The sequence below is a fragment of the Zonotrichia leucophrys genome, chromosome 3 (genome assembly GCF_028769735.1).
Source record: "Zonotrichia leucophrys gambelii isolate GWCS_2022_RI chromosome 3, RI_Zleu_2.0, whole genome shotgun sequence".
Taxonomy (NCBI): Eukaryota; Metazoa; Chordata; class Aves; order Passeriformes; family Passerellidae; genus Zonotrichia; species Zonotrichia leucophrys.
The window spans coordinates 59,409,909-59,425,956 of record NC_088172.1 but is presented as its reverse complement, the minus strand read 5'-3'; the positions used below and the strand labels follow the sequence as shown (position 1 = coordinate 59,425,956).

Genomic DNA, 16,048 nt, shown 5'->3' with positions numbered 1-16,048 from the left:
TTAAGAGGCAAAAACATATAATAGCATTCTGGCTTTTAACAAACATACTGTACATAATTATGCTACAGAAAAGTGAGAGTGGGGGGAAAATCCCAACAACTTCAGAATGTGAATTCTAGTGCTAGAAGGAAGGAAAAAAGTTCACTGTATTGTTTATGAGTAAAAGAAGGGGAAAGTTTTATGCATTACAATAAAAAAAAATTAATAGAAATCAACTAAAAAGATTTTTCACCAAAAAATGCCTTACCTTGAGAAGTTGAGGAAATGAACATGTCTAGTGAATAAATAGGGCTGCTCAGCAGTGCTTATGTTTTTAATCAATTCCATCTAAAAAGAATTAACAAATCAAATTTTCCACGTTACATCAATGCACAATTTGAGACAAACATAAAACTTTCAAACAACAGATGATGATATAATTTTCAAGTCTGAACTGCTCAGGACCTCCTTCCCCACTATCCCTCCCAAACACAGTCATCAAGAGAGCATGATGAATATTTTATGTCTAAGCAAGAAAGGTTGAGCTGCAGACACCATTCTGCTACCATGGAGCTTATGTACTTCCAAAATACTTCCAGAAACGGGAATCAGTCTAAACAAAGGCATAAACTAAAGGAAAAATCTAAACTGTCTAAATCTGCAAGAGCCTTCCAAATGGCAGCTACCCTCTGAAGACACTAGCTCTATTCACCCCAATGCCAAAAATGCAAAATGTCTGTAACAGAAAGCAGGAGCTGAACCAATGGTCATTTTTGTGTAACAATAAACACTGCCAACACAGTCAAGACACCAATTGATTTGCTTGTTTAAATATAGAAATCAGGACTTGCAATTTCTTTTACTATTACAACAAATTAGGACTACAAACTGAATGGGCACTTTGAGAAAGATGATGCTAAATTCTAGTTCAGGCCCATTCACATAATGTGATTTTTTTCCAAAACATAATTAATTAATTTGAGTTTTCAGGCCATTAAGATAGAATAATGTAAACAACACCATAGATATGATAATTATTTTGTGTGAGCTGAACTCCAGCTATGATTTACGGGAAAATGGAAGCACCTAGTGAAGCATCATGCTAGAAAGTCAATGTTTCAGTTAATTTTGCTTCCTTCTTATTAATTTCCTAAGATTTAATTTCCAATTTTCTGTTCTGTGTTCAAATGCATGCTATGTTATGGACACTGAACAAAAACACACTTGAAATGACAGGTTTATTGATTTTGCAAACTGGGTAGTAGAAAGCAATTCATACACTGGATAAAAAAAGAGGCAAGTCTGTGAACTGCATGTTCTGATTTGAATCATATTAATCTATGTGAGGGGACAGTAAGTAAAAAATGTATTTCTTAAAACTGGAATGCTATAGTTGACATAGATAAAATAAGCAAGAATATGTAGTCCAGCCTGTTGTGTGGTCAAAATAAAGTAACTAGCATATGTGGAGTTACTAGCAGCAAAAAGAGCATGGTAAAAAATTCTGCCCATGCCATAGCAAATACCAAACCACATTTAAGAGACAGCAGTTGCCAAATTTTTTCCCCTTCTAATGTCCAGTTTCAATGGACTGGTATTTTGCCATGGTTTTTGTAATTTACATCACATCTTATTGCTTTTTATCCATCCTCCACTTGCATCCTCTGCTTTTTCCCAGTGCACATACGCTGCTGCCTTCTTTCAGCCAACATAAGCTACAGCCATTTAACTGCCAGAAAAAAGTGCACACACCTAAACACTTTCTCTACTTTCCCTCTGTCTTCAACAATTCTATACACATACATGTATGATGACCACTGAAGCAAGCAGTTCAGCTTGTCCATCTTCTCAGGATGGACCTTTTCCTGTCCAACTGGTTTGAGCACATCAGGGTGTTTGAGGCACAGACCTTATACATCACAACATATTAGGTTTGAGAAAGTATAGCAAGGTGTGTTACATCTAAAAAAGGCTAAAAATCCAAAGAAATGGAATGTAAGATGAGATCACCAAAAGGGAAAAGAGAAACAAGAGAATATGGAGAGAACATGTGCAATTAAAAAAAATTAACACAAGGAATTTAAAGAAATATTCAGGAAGGGAATAGCATCCCTTCCTCAGCTAGTCATATTTGGAGTCTGAACTGCTTGATTCAAGCATAAACTGGCCTTTGCACAGCTTCTTCAGTACAATATAAATGCATTGGGCAAGAAATTCATAAACCTGAAGGGCAAAGCTTGTCCAGATCAGAATTAGAAAGCCCAGGAAGCTTTGCAGTACTTAGCACAAAGGAACTGAGTATTGTTTCTTCATGCTCTGAAGAGACAAAGGCTTTCCTAGCAAACCAGTATATTGACATTTCTTTAGAATGGTAACTCACTCTGACAAAAAATTATATTCTTCATTCACCTTGCAGAATCAAACAATAGAAGACCCTGTAGCCTGTGTATCAGATGTCTCAACTGGATTCTGTGATAGTCAACATGCTACAGATTCTTTTTCTGGCTTTGTTTTTTTTCTTTTTTTCCTGAGACAAGTTACAGGAGAAGTGAAATTCTCAGAACTGTATAAAGACTGATGTTATAATTTGCATTTTACTTGTGTTGTTCTATCTGCATGAAGTAAAGAACGAAGACAGCAAAAGGAAGTTACTGATCTCGTACAAAAACTCTGTTTGTGCCCCTATGGTCATCACTAATCCCCTCTTGGTAATTCCCTCTTGGCATAAATGAAAAAAAAAAAACCTTACTAGGGTATAAATATGGAGATATAAGGATACTATACCCATGCAAAGTAATCTCACTAAATCTAAAAACAGAGGCGGCTCTAGTAGAATACTGCTAGGTAAACGTAGCTGGGGGTATATGTGAGTGTTGCAAAGCATCACTTGAGCTTCCCCAGGCTCCCAGCTGTCCCCAGGGCTAGCACCCATTTGCCATCAGGAAGCAGATTCACATCACAGCACTGCCACATTTCTCACTCCATTCCACCTGATGTCAGTGTCACATGAGCCTGCTGCTGGACGAGCACAGACACTTCAGCCTCAGGAGCAAAGGAAGGCTGGAAAGATGCACACAGTGCAGGACAGCATCTGCCTCCTGGCTTTTTTTTTTTTTGATCTCTTGCTACCAAACTCAGTCTCTTGAGCAAAGACAACAGCTTGCTCTAAAGCAGAAACAGAATTTTGTTTTGACTTAGAGTACCTTCATATTTAGATACTTAATGATCAACTAAGCAGCATTGTAAGCAGATGTGGATAAAGCTACAGTGTGAAGAACAAACAAGCAAAATCCATTCTTCTAAAAACCCTGCCAAAAGGGTAACTAAGGCTCAACTGAAATGACACACAGATGTCAGGAGGGAAAAATATATAACTGTAATGGCTCATGGCCACATGCAAATTGTGGCCATATTTCCCATGGGCCTCTCCCTCTCTCATCATGCTGTCCTGAAATGCTTTCAGGTTAACAACCCAAATGTACTGCTCAGAAGGATACAGTAAGCCCTTCCTCTTTCTAAGATTATGTTAAAAAAAAAACCACACAACAACAAGAAAAATCTCCAGTGTCTCTCAGAAGAATAAGTTTGGTTGGTTGGTTTTGGTTGTTTTTTTTTGTTTGTATGTTTGTTTCTCTAAGATGAAACAAGTATGAAAGAAAATAAGATGTAGAGGACCCGACCCACAGAGAGGAAGAGTGAGAAGAGGATGAGGGCTGAAGAAAAAAATGCTTTTGGATGAAATGACTGATGAAGGAGAATGACATACAAGTACAGATGATCATATCATCCTAAGTTTGAAAAGAAATAAAAGCAGCAGAATATAAACAATCCTGGCAAACACTGCTAGGGAAGAGATGAGTCAGAACATATCCATGGTTGGAGGGAGAAGCTGTAGAAATATTTGGAGAAGTACAAAAGGAGCTTGCACCTGCTGGGATTAAGAGCTATTTCTCTGTCTCACTGCTGTCCAGAGCTCTCCTGCAGGAATTAGGCAGCTTCAGTGAAACATAGCTGAAAAATACACTAATTTGCTCTTGAAATTAACTTGCAATGGGCAAGCAGTATTGCAATGGGTTGGTGCTGTATTGCAAATAAAGCTCCAGCAGATGGCACCGTGAAGTGACTCCAGGAGGGCTGGATGGGATGGATTTTCTGTAGTCTCAGCATTGTTCCTGCACAAAACCTCAACTCTGGCCTTCGAGACAGGGCGCCTTTCCCTCTTCTGGAGATGGCTAGTCCAGTCCCTGTGCTAACCACTCAGGGAAGTCCCACTTTAGCTGTCTGAGGTTTGCAGTAAGTAAATTCTACTGGGAACAAAAGGAAATAACCAGGTAACAATCCCACCCAAACAACAGACAAAATGTTACTGTATTTTTTTAAGATGCTGTATTTCAGTGTGAGAATTTGAGGTCAAATATATAATAATGGTGAGGCAACTGGGATTTTGCAATGTGGTCTGCTGTATCACACTATGGTCTCCACTAATATTGACACAAAAAGGACAAAAAAACCCCCTCTGTATCTATCTTCCCTGTGAGCCCTTTACTTTCTTCCACTGCTTTCAGTCTCTACTGAAGGCATGTAGGGCTCAGGAGGCACAAGTACCTACAAGAATTTTGGTATATCACTTTCATCTCAGTACTCATTTCCATAAACAACTCACAACTCCCAGGAATGAGCCTAGATCTTCATTTTCAGCTCTCAAAAGCTTGGAATGGTTTCAAGAATTTCTTCACCTCCCCAAGCTGGTATGACCAATTTTCTGTCTTTAAAAGCATTTTAGAAAAATTAGTGATGGATTTTTAGTGCGTTGAACTGGAATTACACATAAAGTTGGCTGCACAGCCATAATGATGGGTGGTAGAAGGAAACAATTTAAGGATAAACTACCAATTACTCTTGTATGTGACTAGCATTTCTATACCTATAAGCATACTCATTCTTACTTCTCTGAATGCAATAAAATGGTAATGGAGGACAAAGTCAGGGCAGGGGAAGACTTCATTTTGCAACAGTTTGAGTGACATTTTAAAGCCACATCAATTAGGTTAATATTATGTGTTATTTCCTGTATTTAATTTACTTGAAAATATTACAGCAAATGGCAAGCCATATATTAATACATCTGTTTCCAGAACTCACTCCCTTATGCCCACAGATGTTCAAAGGCTGCACTTCTAATTGCTGGCAGACACACATAATTTGGGAAAATTTCTTAGTAGGAAGCAGACTGGAAAAGGCAATGAGAATATGGATTCCAATTATGTGCAATCCCCACAGCCATTAAAAACACCTACATGCTTAACTTTATTTAACAACGGCAGACTGCATAAGCTAAATATTTACAGAAAAGTCTTGGCTGGATCAGGGCTTTAACCAAACACAGGACCCAGAAATGACAGAAGGAAGAGAGACATATCATCTCAAGTGAGAAGCCCATGCTCATGCTGGAAGCCCAGCCCAGCTTTCTTTTTTCTTGTTCCAATGCCTGGAGCCTCAGATCATTCATTGCCTTAACTTCCTCCTGTTACACCACATTAAAGGTGGAAAACATCATTTATTTTTTCATATTCTGCTCTTAAAAATTGAGAAGAAAACTAAAAATGCCCTGAACAACAGAATAGTTACTGTCTCTAAGCATGTTCTCTGGTGATCAAAGGCACTTTTCAGCTAAAATACTCAATAAACTATGAGCCTATTTGTAACTATGGAAATAAACCATAAATAAAAATAAAGAGACTCAAATTATGGCAGGGAAATCTATAGAGTAAATCATCAGCTCTGTAGCAATACTTCCAGCAGATTTGCCATTTAGTAAATTAACCATTTGGGGAGTGCAAAAGATAAGGCAGATAATTATTTGTCAGTGTGTTGGTTGCATGAAAAGTAAGTCTGGGTCTCTGGAATCTCCACATGCTGGAGAAGAGCACGGAAAACTGTGAAGAAGTGATCTTGTATCATGTTTTAACAAAGGAAAATCCACCTACCAGAGAAAGACAGAAAAGAACGGAAAGGAAGAAGCTGATCACAGTGACAGCTGGCGATTATTAACACCTGAAAGATTTTTGGGATTTATGGTATGTCCCTCAATCAGCAACGAAAATTGATGAAAGATACAAACAAAACCCGAGCAGTCCTACCCACAGAAATCCCATATCCCAGCAGAAAAACTAAGCAGACAGGCTCAGTAGCACGGGATAGTTTGACTCCTTTCTGATAGGACCATATCACCACCTTCCCAGGCTGCACAGGGCTGCCGTAGGATACACATGGGAATGCTGCAGCAGATGCAGGGCAGGCATTTCCTTGGCCACAAGCAAGGGCAGTGAGGGGACACTGTCCCCCTCCACAGCCTGTTTGTGGTGTGCCACATCCAACCATGCATAGCAGCTGGTTTTGGGCTGGCATGGCAGCCCTGCCCGTGGACCCCATCTCTGGCTGAACTTGACTTATGGAGTGTTAGGTCAGTCAGCTGCAGTGGGACTCCGTGGACATCTTGAAGGGGAGGAAGATGGGACCTGAAGGAGCAATATCAGCTCCTAAATTTTCATTTGGAATGAACTGCTGCGTCTAAAATAACAAACTTGTGCTCATGAACAGGCTGCAAGTAAATGACCCCCAATCAGAGAACAATGTCACTGGCAGGCCCACATCCATATTTTAATCATTGCACACATCCTTTTGTGGTTTGCAGGCTGCTATTTCTAGAAGTGACACAGGCAGCAATTGCAGCCTTTACCTGATCAGCAGCTCAAAATAGCAGCAGTGGGCAACGTGTGCAGCATCCGACTACAGACGTGCACTTGGAGTCTGAGGTTTTCCTGCACCACTTGTATCAATCTACTCACAGAAGTGATACATACAGTGGGTACCCCGAAGAGAGGAAAATTTAAATAAGCAGATCTGTCACAGAAACAAAGCTTCAGAAGTAATCCTTCTACAACTTTAAGGGAACATGAAAAAGGGTGTTTGCGTTATGACGTTTCATGCGGTATTTCCACTTCCCTCAGTGAGGGTTGTGCAAAAACATGAAAAAGACAGATAAGCAAAAAGCTGAGATAGGATCAAGGACATGTCATATTATAGAAACATGGGTTAGCATGACCCTGGGAAACAATTTTTGAAGCAACTGATTACTACAAATGAATTAAGAATGTCATCAAAAAGGACCGTTTTGGCTATTATTTACTCCTGCTCTGTTTAAGACCCAAGCTAGGTCTGAATAAGGTGTCCTGGTTATAGGATAAATGGCTGCAGATACATTAATACATGTCCCAGATCTGCTTGCACTTAACTTCACTGTACTGATCTTTCTTGCCTTGCTGGCAGTCTAACTGCTATGCTGATTAAATTCAAGAGCTGTCTCACTGGAAGTTAATTTTTCTGGTTAGCTGCCACATCATGCTGTTCTTGGCTCTGCCACCCATTTCTCTTATTAAGTGAAGTCACTTAGAGAACGATGAATTCCGCATGATTACTCAGGACAAAGTAGCAATGCATCTTTTTAACAGGATTATCTGCTAACATGTGCCTTTGTTTCTCAATTTCATACACATAATAAGAAAACAGGGTCTAAGACAAGCAAGAGTAACTTACCTGCTCATTTTTGGTCAGTCTTGTTTTGTTATGTATGTCAGATGTAACCAGGTTGAATCCATGTTTCTCTGATAAAATTCTTAAAAGCAAAACCACAGTTCGACTTCCACACTTTCCAACTCTGTTGTAGACCACCTGACTGGGGAAAGGAAGTACCTAAACAAAGATTGAGAAAAAAATTGAATCAATACATTGACATTTTGTTTCTGTGTACTTCTCAAAATAACATGCTTTTACCTTAAACCAACAGTCACATAGAGAAGAATTTCTAGGCCCTAGGTCAGAAGCATTCACTTCCCCTAGGAAGGTAGAAGCTCTTCAGAAAAGAAACAGCATGGCTCAGGGAAGTGGCAAGGTGACATTTCCCCCTTGAGATGAAGTTAAATGCAACAGAATGACAACTACTCCAGAAATACTATTATTATTATTATGTTGGTAATGATCTAGATCTTACTGCTTGTAATCTCAATGCAAATACTCATCTTTAGTTGACTATCTCCCGTAAAAAGAATTTAAAGGAGTGAATTTGCACTACAGTTTGGGAACTTGAAGTCAAGCTGACATAATGCAGGAGGAATGAATGCTTGGATTGCAAAACTTCAGTTTAAAAAGAAACAAAAGAAACCAAATAACAACCAGTTGCACAGAGCTGAAATTAATCAACCCTTTTAATTTCAAATATAAACATGAATCTTTCAAACAGACTCAGAACAAATCATGCCACTGGTCAAGGATCTACGTGCAGAATAATAAACACAGGGCCACAGGGGGCCTGAGGCCAACTGGCACAGTCTGATCACCTCTGTACAGGTAATGTTCATTAAAAATCAAAATAGAACAGCAACATCCAGCCTGGCCACTGGGAATGGTGTCCAGCCCACACTAACTCTTGCACCCTGCTCTCCTCCCCAGGAAACCAGAACAAGTAAAAAGTAACTCAGTGTCTCACACTCTGTCAGATGCAGCCTTATTTTGTTCCTGGATGATGTCTATAGGCTATTTCAGCAAAGGGCATTCTGGAGTCACACTATTACACTAGACAAGTATTTGCTGTATAGCACATATAGCAGCATGTGATAATACAGGCCCAGAGGAAACTGTTTCCAAGCCTTTAAGCTGGCTAACAGAATTCACCCACAGTGGGGCATAAACAGCACTTAAGGAAAGATCATTTTTCTATTAAGACAATGGCACAAAACATACCCTGACACAGGGCCTGCACCTGGGTTCCAGGCAACCTGTGTTCAGCACAAGGAATGGCCACAGTGATGTCTCAGCAGTGTCTCAGCATATAGCTACTCCTGCTGCTGATGCAGTCATGTTCCTCCAGCAGAAGGAATTCTAACATAAAAGCAGTCAGATGAGGCATATGGCACTTCTCAGTGCAGAGTACTTCTTCACTGCATTTGAACTGCTTCAGCAGGGAGGAAAAATGATTCATCAGGCAACCCTTCAGACTACTTTCAAAGAGAACTGCCAAACACAAAGCAAAAAAAGGAGAAAATCTATATTGCCTTATATTTAGTGGGAACCTACTGGCACTTTGCTCTCTGAGCATTTCATGACCAAATGAACATTGCTGTTACTGGTTGCAATGTTTAAGATATCCTGCACTGGCACATAAATGTGGAGGCCATTTTTCCCCAAATCACCCTGGGAAGGAGTAAGTATTGGGCGATCATGGCCTCAGTTAAGCTTTCCAAGTTGCAGGATGTCACATCTGCTGATTCAGCAAGCAATGAAGGGCCTCTCAAGGCCCATACAAACCCCACACAGTGCAGTATACCTTACTATTTTGTAACATTTTTAAAAGGTTTTCTATGAGGAACATAGTCCCCATATTTCTTTATCAATCTTTCCTTCAGAAGCCTTATGAAATGCAAAATCTCAGCTTCAATTATTAGAAAACTCCAAGGGTGATGAATTTAACATCCCTGTGCTACAGCTGTAGCTAACCTTTCCCAAAACTACTCTTAATGGTGTCTGAAAGTTTAACAATTGAACACGTTTTATTATGCTGATTATCACACCATAACGAAAGGGAACATGAGCCCTATTTTGGATTGTCCCCTTTTTGGTTCATTTCTTTGCATAACAAAGACTAGCATCACTACTTGTCCCAGTCCTGCAGCACCATCCACACATCACTTGTGGGTTGGGAATTACTCCTCTGCTAAGACATATGCTTTTGGAATAATCTGCTGTGTAAGTGAAAGCCTTCATGAGACATGATAAGTAGATGCTGACAAGTGTCAGTGAAGTGGAAAGAGCACATATACTATATGTTTGCCTAGCATCCCAGAAATTAGATGAATGATGAGAGTTCGTAGAGTTATGGAAATATTTTTAAATGCTTCATAATTATTAACTGCTTTGATTTTCCTAGCAGTTTGGACTAGGCAAGACAGTGAGCAAATTTTTTTTTTTATTGGTACTTCAGTCAAGTACAATTTTACTGCTTACAGATTACACTCAAATTCTAATTAAATCCTTGACTGGATTATCCAGTAACTTTGGGTGAATGTTATGAAAGTAATTCTTTAAAAACTAGATAAAATTAAAGAAGGCCTTTGTAAATTCTCTATTTTAAGCTCAAACAACTTTGTCAGCTTGGAAAAATGACAGTAGTTACCAAGTTCTCGCATTTGTTTCTGAAACACACCTTCCTAGGTAGCACAATTCTGTTCTGCACACAAACCATGGACACCCCCAAAAAGACACGACAGCAAATATTCACTGCAGATAAAGGAACCTGAAATAAAGGGCTATTATTTTCAGCTTAAAGGAGACCAATGTATCAATGCCTTGTTTCAGTACACAGTGAATGCACTTAGGTCTAATCAGACAAGATTCAAGATAAGCCCTGCAGCTCAAAGGTCACTCCAGAAGAACAATCACGAGTGGTAACCAGAGCTTCCCTTGCAGCACTGCTGAGTGTGGTTGGCTTTTGGGATGCTCTCCTGAAACTCTGCTCACGTTTCCTCCCTTTACGTCACCATTGCACTTATCACACCCAGACGCCCCACAGGGTGTGTCTAGTGCACAAAGCCATGCAGTACACAGGCTTCTGGTGTACAATCAAGTGTTTGTTTAATGTGACCAGTTCCCTCAGGATGCTGCAAATCTGCTTTCCATATTTAGAAAATTTTGAAGTTATTTGAGAAGAAATATCACTTCCAAAAGCATGAGTTTGTATCAGGCAAAACTAAAAATGCAAGAAATGGAAAATGTCTCCAGAGGGGAGCTTTCTTTTCCCCCTCATGATACTCACAAGACATTCAGACAATACAATAGATGGTGGCAGAGAAGGCACTTAGAAAGAAGGCTCCTATTGTGAGAAACAGCAGTTGGACATTTATAAAATGCTAATTGGATTACATTCTATTATTACTTATTACCTAAGAGTAGGTATCATGTAGACTGACTAACTGCTGAGATGATGCTCTGTCAACTTGATATTCATGTAACAATACACACAACTGCAAAATAATTGCAGAGTGACTTTGTTGAGCACCCTATCAAAGCCCAGAGGTGATATAACCAATTCAAACATATTATTCACTTTAGAGTTACACAAATTAGCACTTACAGCCATAAAAAAGTAAAACCCACAGTATAATTACAACAGCTCTCTCCAAGAGTTTGGAAAGTTATATGACAATTTACTTGTCAGTTCAAACAGGGTTTTTTGTTTGTTTCACAGTTACAGAATAACCACCGTGAAATGAAATCAAGAAGAAAAAGCAAGTTTGACCCAAATGAATTTGCATTACAGAAAATGACCGTCAAGTACCTCTGCAGAGAGGTCTGCCAGTTTCAGAAAAGGAGTCATTCAAGACATAACCTGACAAAAACCCAGTCTTTCATCTTCAGTGGGGGCTTTGTCTGCAGATAAATCCTTGCACCATAAAAAAAAAAATTAGGCTGGATAATTACTTGTAGCATCAGCAATGTAGGGATTCAATCATAGGCCTAAATTATTCCACTTTTACTGAAACAAATCCATTACAATTTTGCCCATTTGCCAAAAATCTCCCAGTCCAGGTACAAGTTGCCCAGGTGTCAGTGTCTGACTCATTTCAGGAGTACAGTGGATACTTTATTCACATCTCCTGCAAATAAGTGACCCCTGTCCTTACACACAAGTGGGGCCAGAAGCAGATGCCAGAACTGGCTTCTCCTTTCTGAGCAGACATTACCCTGTGGTCAGGCAGTGCTCCATGTTTATCAGGTGAGTAAGGCCAATAACACACAAAGTACTGATAAGATTGTGGAAACAATGCAACATTTGCTGGCATATCTTTATACAGCATTACACCCTCCCAGTCCAACCTCTTAATTTTCTTTTCCTGTCCAACTGAGACAGAATTATAAGAATTTAAAAAATGGCTTAATTGGTCAAAGGAATGGCCCATTTGACTCATGAGAGGAGGATGATACTCATACGGTAACTACAAAACTGACAGCTGTCAGCTGCCTCTCCAGTGCCTCTCTTCTTTCTCCAGTGTTCTCAAAAATTATACATGGCATGTTAGAAGGCACATCCTTCCATGCTGCCTGAAGCTTTTCTTACACAAATTGTTCCAGTATTTTTTTACCCACCATGCATTTAGTTTTTAATTAATCTTCTATGATTTCCAGAGAATATCTGTTCTCACATTGTGGATTTCATAAAGACAGATCAGATAATTCAGTCATCAGCTTTGAGATCTTCTTAGATACATCGGATGCTCTTTTCAACTGAAGTTTTTCACAAGTCTGCCATGGTCTTTAATGACAAACTCAAAGGCCACTAAGAGAAAGCCTTCCAAAATTAAGTTCAGGAACTGCTGCTCAAAAATCTCATTTCAAACAAGTATCAACTTGCTCACTTTTAAAGCAATCACAATGAAAAGTTGCTAACACAAAGTTATGTCAGCAGAAAACACGACTGAAGGATGAACAAGGGAGTAAACAAAATATAGCTGGAATCCTTCTTCCCCATCTAAACCACACAGTTCCAGTTATATAAACAGTCGCCTGTAGAGTGTAGTGATGCTAGACAGAGACAAGCTTTTTGAATTAATCAACTCTAAAGCAGACCAGACAGCATGGTCATCTCTACGGGTCACTGAAAATATACCCGAAGAAAAAAGAAGAAAACCACAAGAAAAGGTAAAAATTAAATTTGTTTGTTTTCAAAGTTTAAATGCCGTATAGCTGTAGCGAAGCATTGAAAGTAAGGCAGAAGAAGAAACAGAATATTCTTCTGTTGCATTCTCATTAAGAAACTAATTTAATTGAAAAAGGTTGACTTCCTCCCTCATCACCACAAACAATGCATTTCATCTGTTAGACAGATGACATATTTGGAAGACTAAGTCAAAATGTGTTCTCTAATGGTTCAACATCCCTAAGTACCAAGCTAAATTGAAAACATAAGCACAGAGCACTAGCAGCAAAAGGAAACTTGGTTGTAGACAGTCCTCGAATTTATTAAGACTAAAGAAAAGTGTTACTATGAAGTGTTTGCCAAAGCCTATGGTCCCTGATGTGTCCCACAAGACAGATTTGTGTAGCCAAAATCAAAACTTGCAGTAATTTTCCTGTGAAGAAGCACTGCACACTTACAAATCTAAACAGAACTGAGTTCAAAGCAGAGACAAGTATTGCCATTAAGTCTCCCATCAGGTCCTATTACAATATACTGTAGCTATAGAAACAACAATAACATCAATAACAGTCTGGGAAAGTTACAAAGAAAAGTACAAAGATCTAGTTTCTAATGTTCAAAGTTTTGGATGCATCTTGTCAACATGTTTGTGTTTGCTCATCTTTTACCTTACACCTCATTTACTCGTCTACAACAACAGGTTGCAGCAGAGCAAAACCCCTGCACCTCCCATCTGCTGCACAAGACTCCCCACACCACAGGGAGTGCAGAACCAGGTTTATTTCAGGCATGTGAAGTTACAGCAACACAGCAACATTCAAACTCAGCACATGTATACCACGTCAAACAGGTTGGTAGAGAGCACATGCTCTGTTCACTCAGCACTTTCAGGTACTCACTGATATTAGGCAGCCTCTGGAGGTGTGAGTGGCACTCCTGGCTTTCATCACCCAGCAACACTCACTTGCACTTAAGTGATGGCAGCTCAGTTCCAGCTCCTTCCAGGGATGAAACAGGTGACAGGGAATCACCCTACTAAATGGATAATTGCTTTGGGATGGGGTACAACTACCATCTCTAGAATAATTAAATCTTTTCCTTTTGGCCCGTATTAACATAGCACGCTTTTCAACCTCTTCTGAATTCTTCTTGGTTTCCTCTGCAGTTCACAACTTGTTCACCTCTTTTGGGGCCAAAATCAGATACAGTGCTGTATCTTGTATCCCTGGTGCCAAGGAGAACTGAACAGTTTCTGTTCATGTCTTGGAGATATCTCTTTTTAATACATCTCAGGCCAGAGTTTAGAAGCATCAAAGAATATGGTACTGTCACTACTATAGATGCAGAGGGATCAAAGCTGTTGCTCTTTTTCTTCTTTACCCTACATGAGTGAATCCAGATTACAACAGAAAAAGAACTGGAAGACCCTCATTAGCTTTCTTATGAAAAGCAGTATATTTTTCTCTTTTTAAGTTAATCACATTGTGGAAGTTATCTTTCTGGTAGGCACCTACCTTGTAAGAAGATAAAGCAGACGAATTATCTAAGAACATGATACTGGTATTTGTGGAGAGAATTAGCATGAGGTCAGGTAGGTTAAGAATTTTAGTGTCACTTTAATTACCCCATTTTCCACTAGAAGGTTTAACATGCAATATCAAAAACCCCTTAAGCTGCAGAATTTGTGCAAGACTGATTTTACCTCCAGAGCAGCATCATGTTATATGTATCTTGGAACTGTAAAGTTTAAAATTGCCGTTTTTCCTTCAGAGCCCAGGGTTGTGTACATTCTGTGATGTGCTCAGAACACACTGGCACAGTTATTCTCTGTTTAAGTAGTAAATCCTATCACATCCAACCCACATGTTTATATTGGATACTTGTAAAATGAGAGATATTAAGTAACTAAGCCTGGTTTTAAAACTTTTTATAATACTTCACAGCACTGGCATTCCCTTAAGTAACCTCAGTACCTTATGGTTGCTTCTATCCTTCCAATGCAATAGTCACAAATTCACCCTGGGAGCCAATAATACTGGATTTGAATGTGGTGAGTGGCAGACTGAATAATGTATTCCTCTGCATGCACTTGTCTTTCTTCACATTCAAGTTTAACTCTTTGGTAGCTATTGTGGTTGACTATTGATTGAGCTGCAGCTAGTGCAATCACCATTGCCAAGGACTGTCATGCTGAGTTTCAGTTTGCCCTTTACTTCAGGCTCCCTTTCAGTAACTCCACACTCTCTTTTATAGTCTCTAGTGGGCTTGTCTTTTCCACTGTATTTTGCACAGACACTTCATAAGCCAATCACAGTATGAAAGAAAGGTTGTTTATAGCCATAATTAGATTGAAATTTTGTAAAACAGGCCAGTTCTGCTGGACTGTAACCCACATGCTCATCACCAATGAGCTGTCTCTGAGGTGCTCTTGCTCTGCATGCTAGCAGGAACTCAAAGGGAGTTCCTTCCACAGCTCCTGCAGGGAACAGATTAAAATCTAGTTCATGGCACGGTCTCTTTACTTGGAAGTAACAACACCAAGAAGCACCTACAGGAAGGACAACATGCTGCTATCCAACTCTTCTAGCAGAACCAGAGCTCAGCAGAAATCAATAAAATTACTTAAATGCCCAAAATACTTTCCCTTACAAACCATGTCCTGAACCACAAATGGATCTTGTGGTACTGAAGATGGCACAACAGAGTCAGTAACAGAGGAGGCCAGCATCAAGTGCTCCCATTTCACTCTTCTGCACTTTGAAATTATTAATGTGACTTGATCAGAGGAAAACCAAACCTCATTCCTGCTGACCAGGGCATGACTCCTTTCCATTTTAACAGATGGAGGCTCTCCTTGCATCTACTGAAAATCCCCAGTAGTGCCAGCCACAAAGGCCTCCACACTCCCCAGGACGTCAGGATGCTGTAGGTGCTGCAGTAAGAACCACCTTGCCCAAACTCCTGCACCTTAATCACCACAATACTGCCACTCCCACACTGACTTCTTCAGCCCAGCCACAAAGCCCTGTCCTCTTTGCCTGATGCTTTGACTCTGCTCCTGACCACATGTAGGCATGTTCACAATCTCCTATCGGATTAAAGCTTATGGCCCTTTCCAGAGTACTTCACTCCTATTTACAGTTTCCTGAATTAAACTTTATCCTTTCTTAAAGCCCGAGTAGAAGACTGGCAGGACCTATCAGCTCATCTTCAAAATCATGAGGCTTTCAAAATTATACTAGAATTCTTATTTGGTGGTTGTTTTTTCGGTTTTGTAAGACTCCCCAGCATCCCAAGTTTCAGATTTTTTTTTCCTTCAAA

General features: G+C 39.6%; 1 protein-coding gene across 4 annotated transcripts in view; it reads right to left on the bottom strand.

Moving 5' to 3' along the window:
• UST (uronyl 2-sulfotransferase) overlaps nucleotides 1–16,048 on the bottom strand; it is a 151,797-nt gene that overhangs the window by 72,123 nt on the left and 63,626 nt on the right. For all 4 annotated transcript variants that reach the window (XM_064708421.1, XM_064708423.1, XM_064708424.1 and 1 more), the window contains exons 3-4: nucleotides 7,576–7,731; nucleotides 248–327 (exon numbers count right to left, since the gene is read on the bottom strand). In XM_064708421.1, coding sequence (XP_064564491.1) covers nucleotides 248–327; nucleotides 7,576–7,731 — 236 coding nt within the window. The remainder of the gene's footprint in view (nucleotides 1–247; nucleotides 328–7,575; nucleotides 7,732–16,048) is intronic.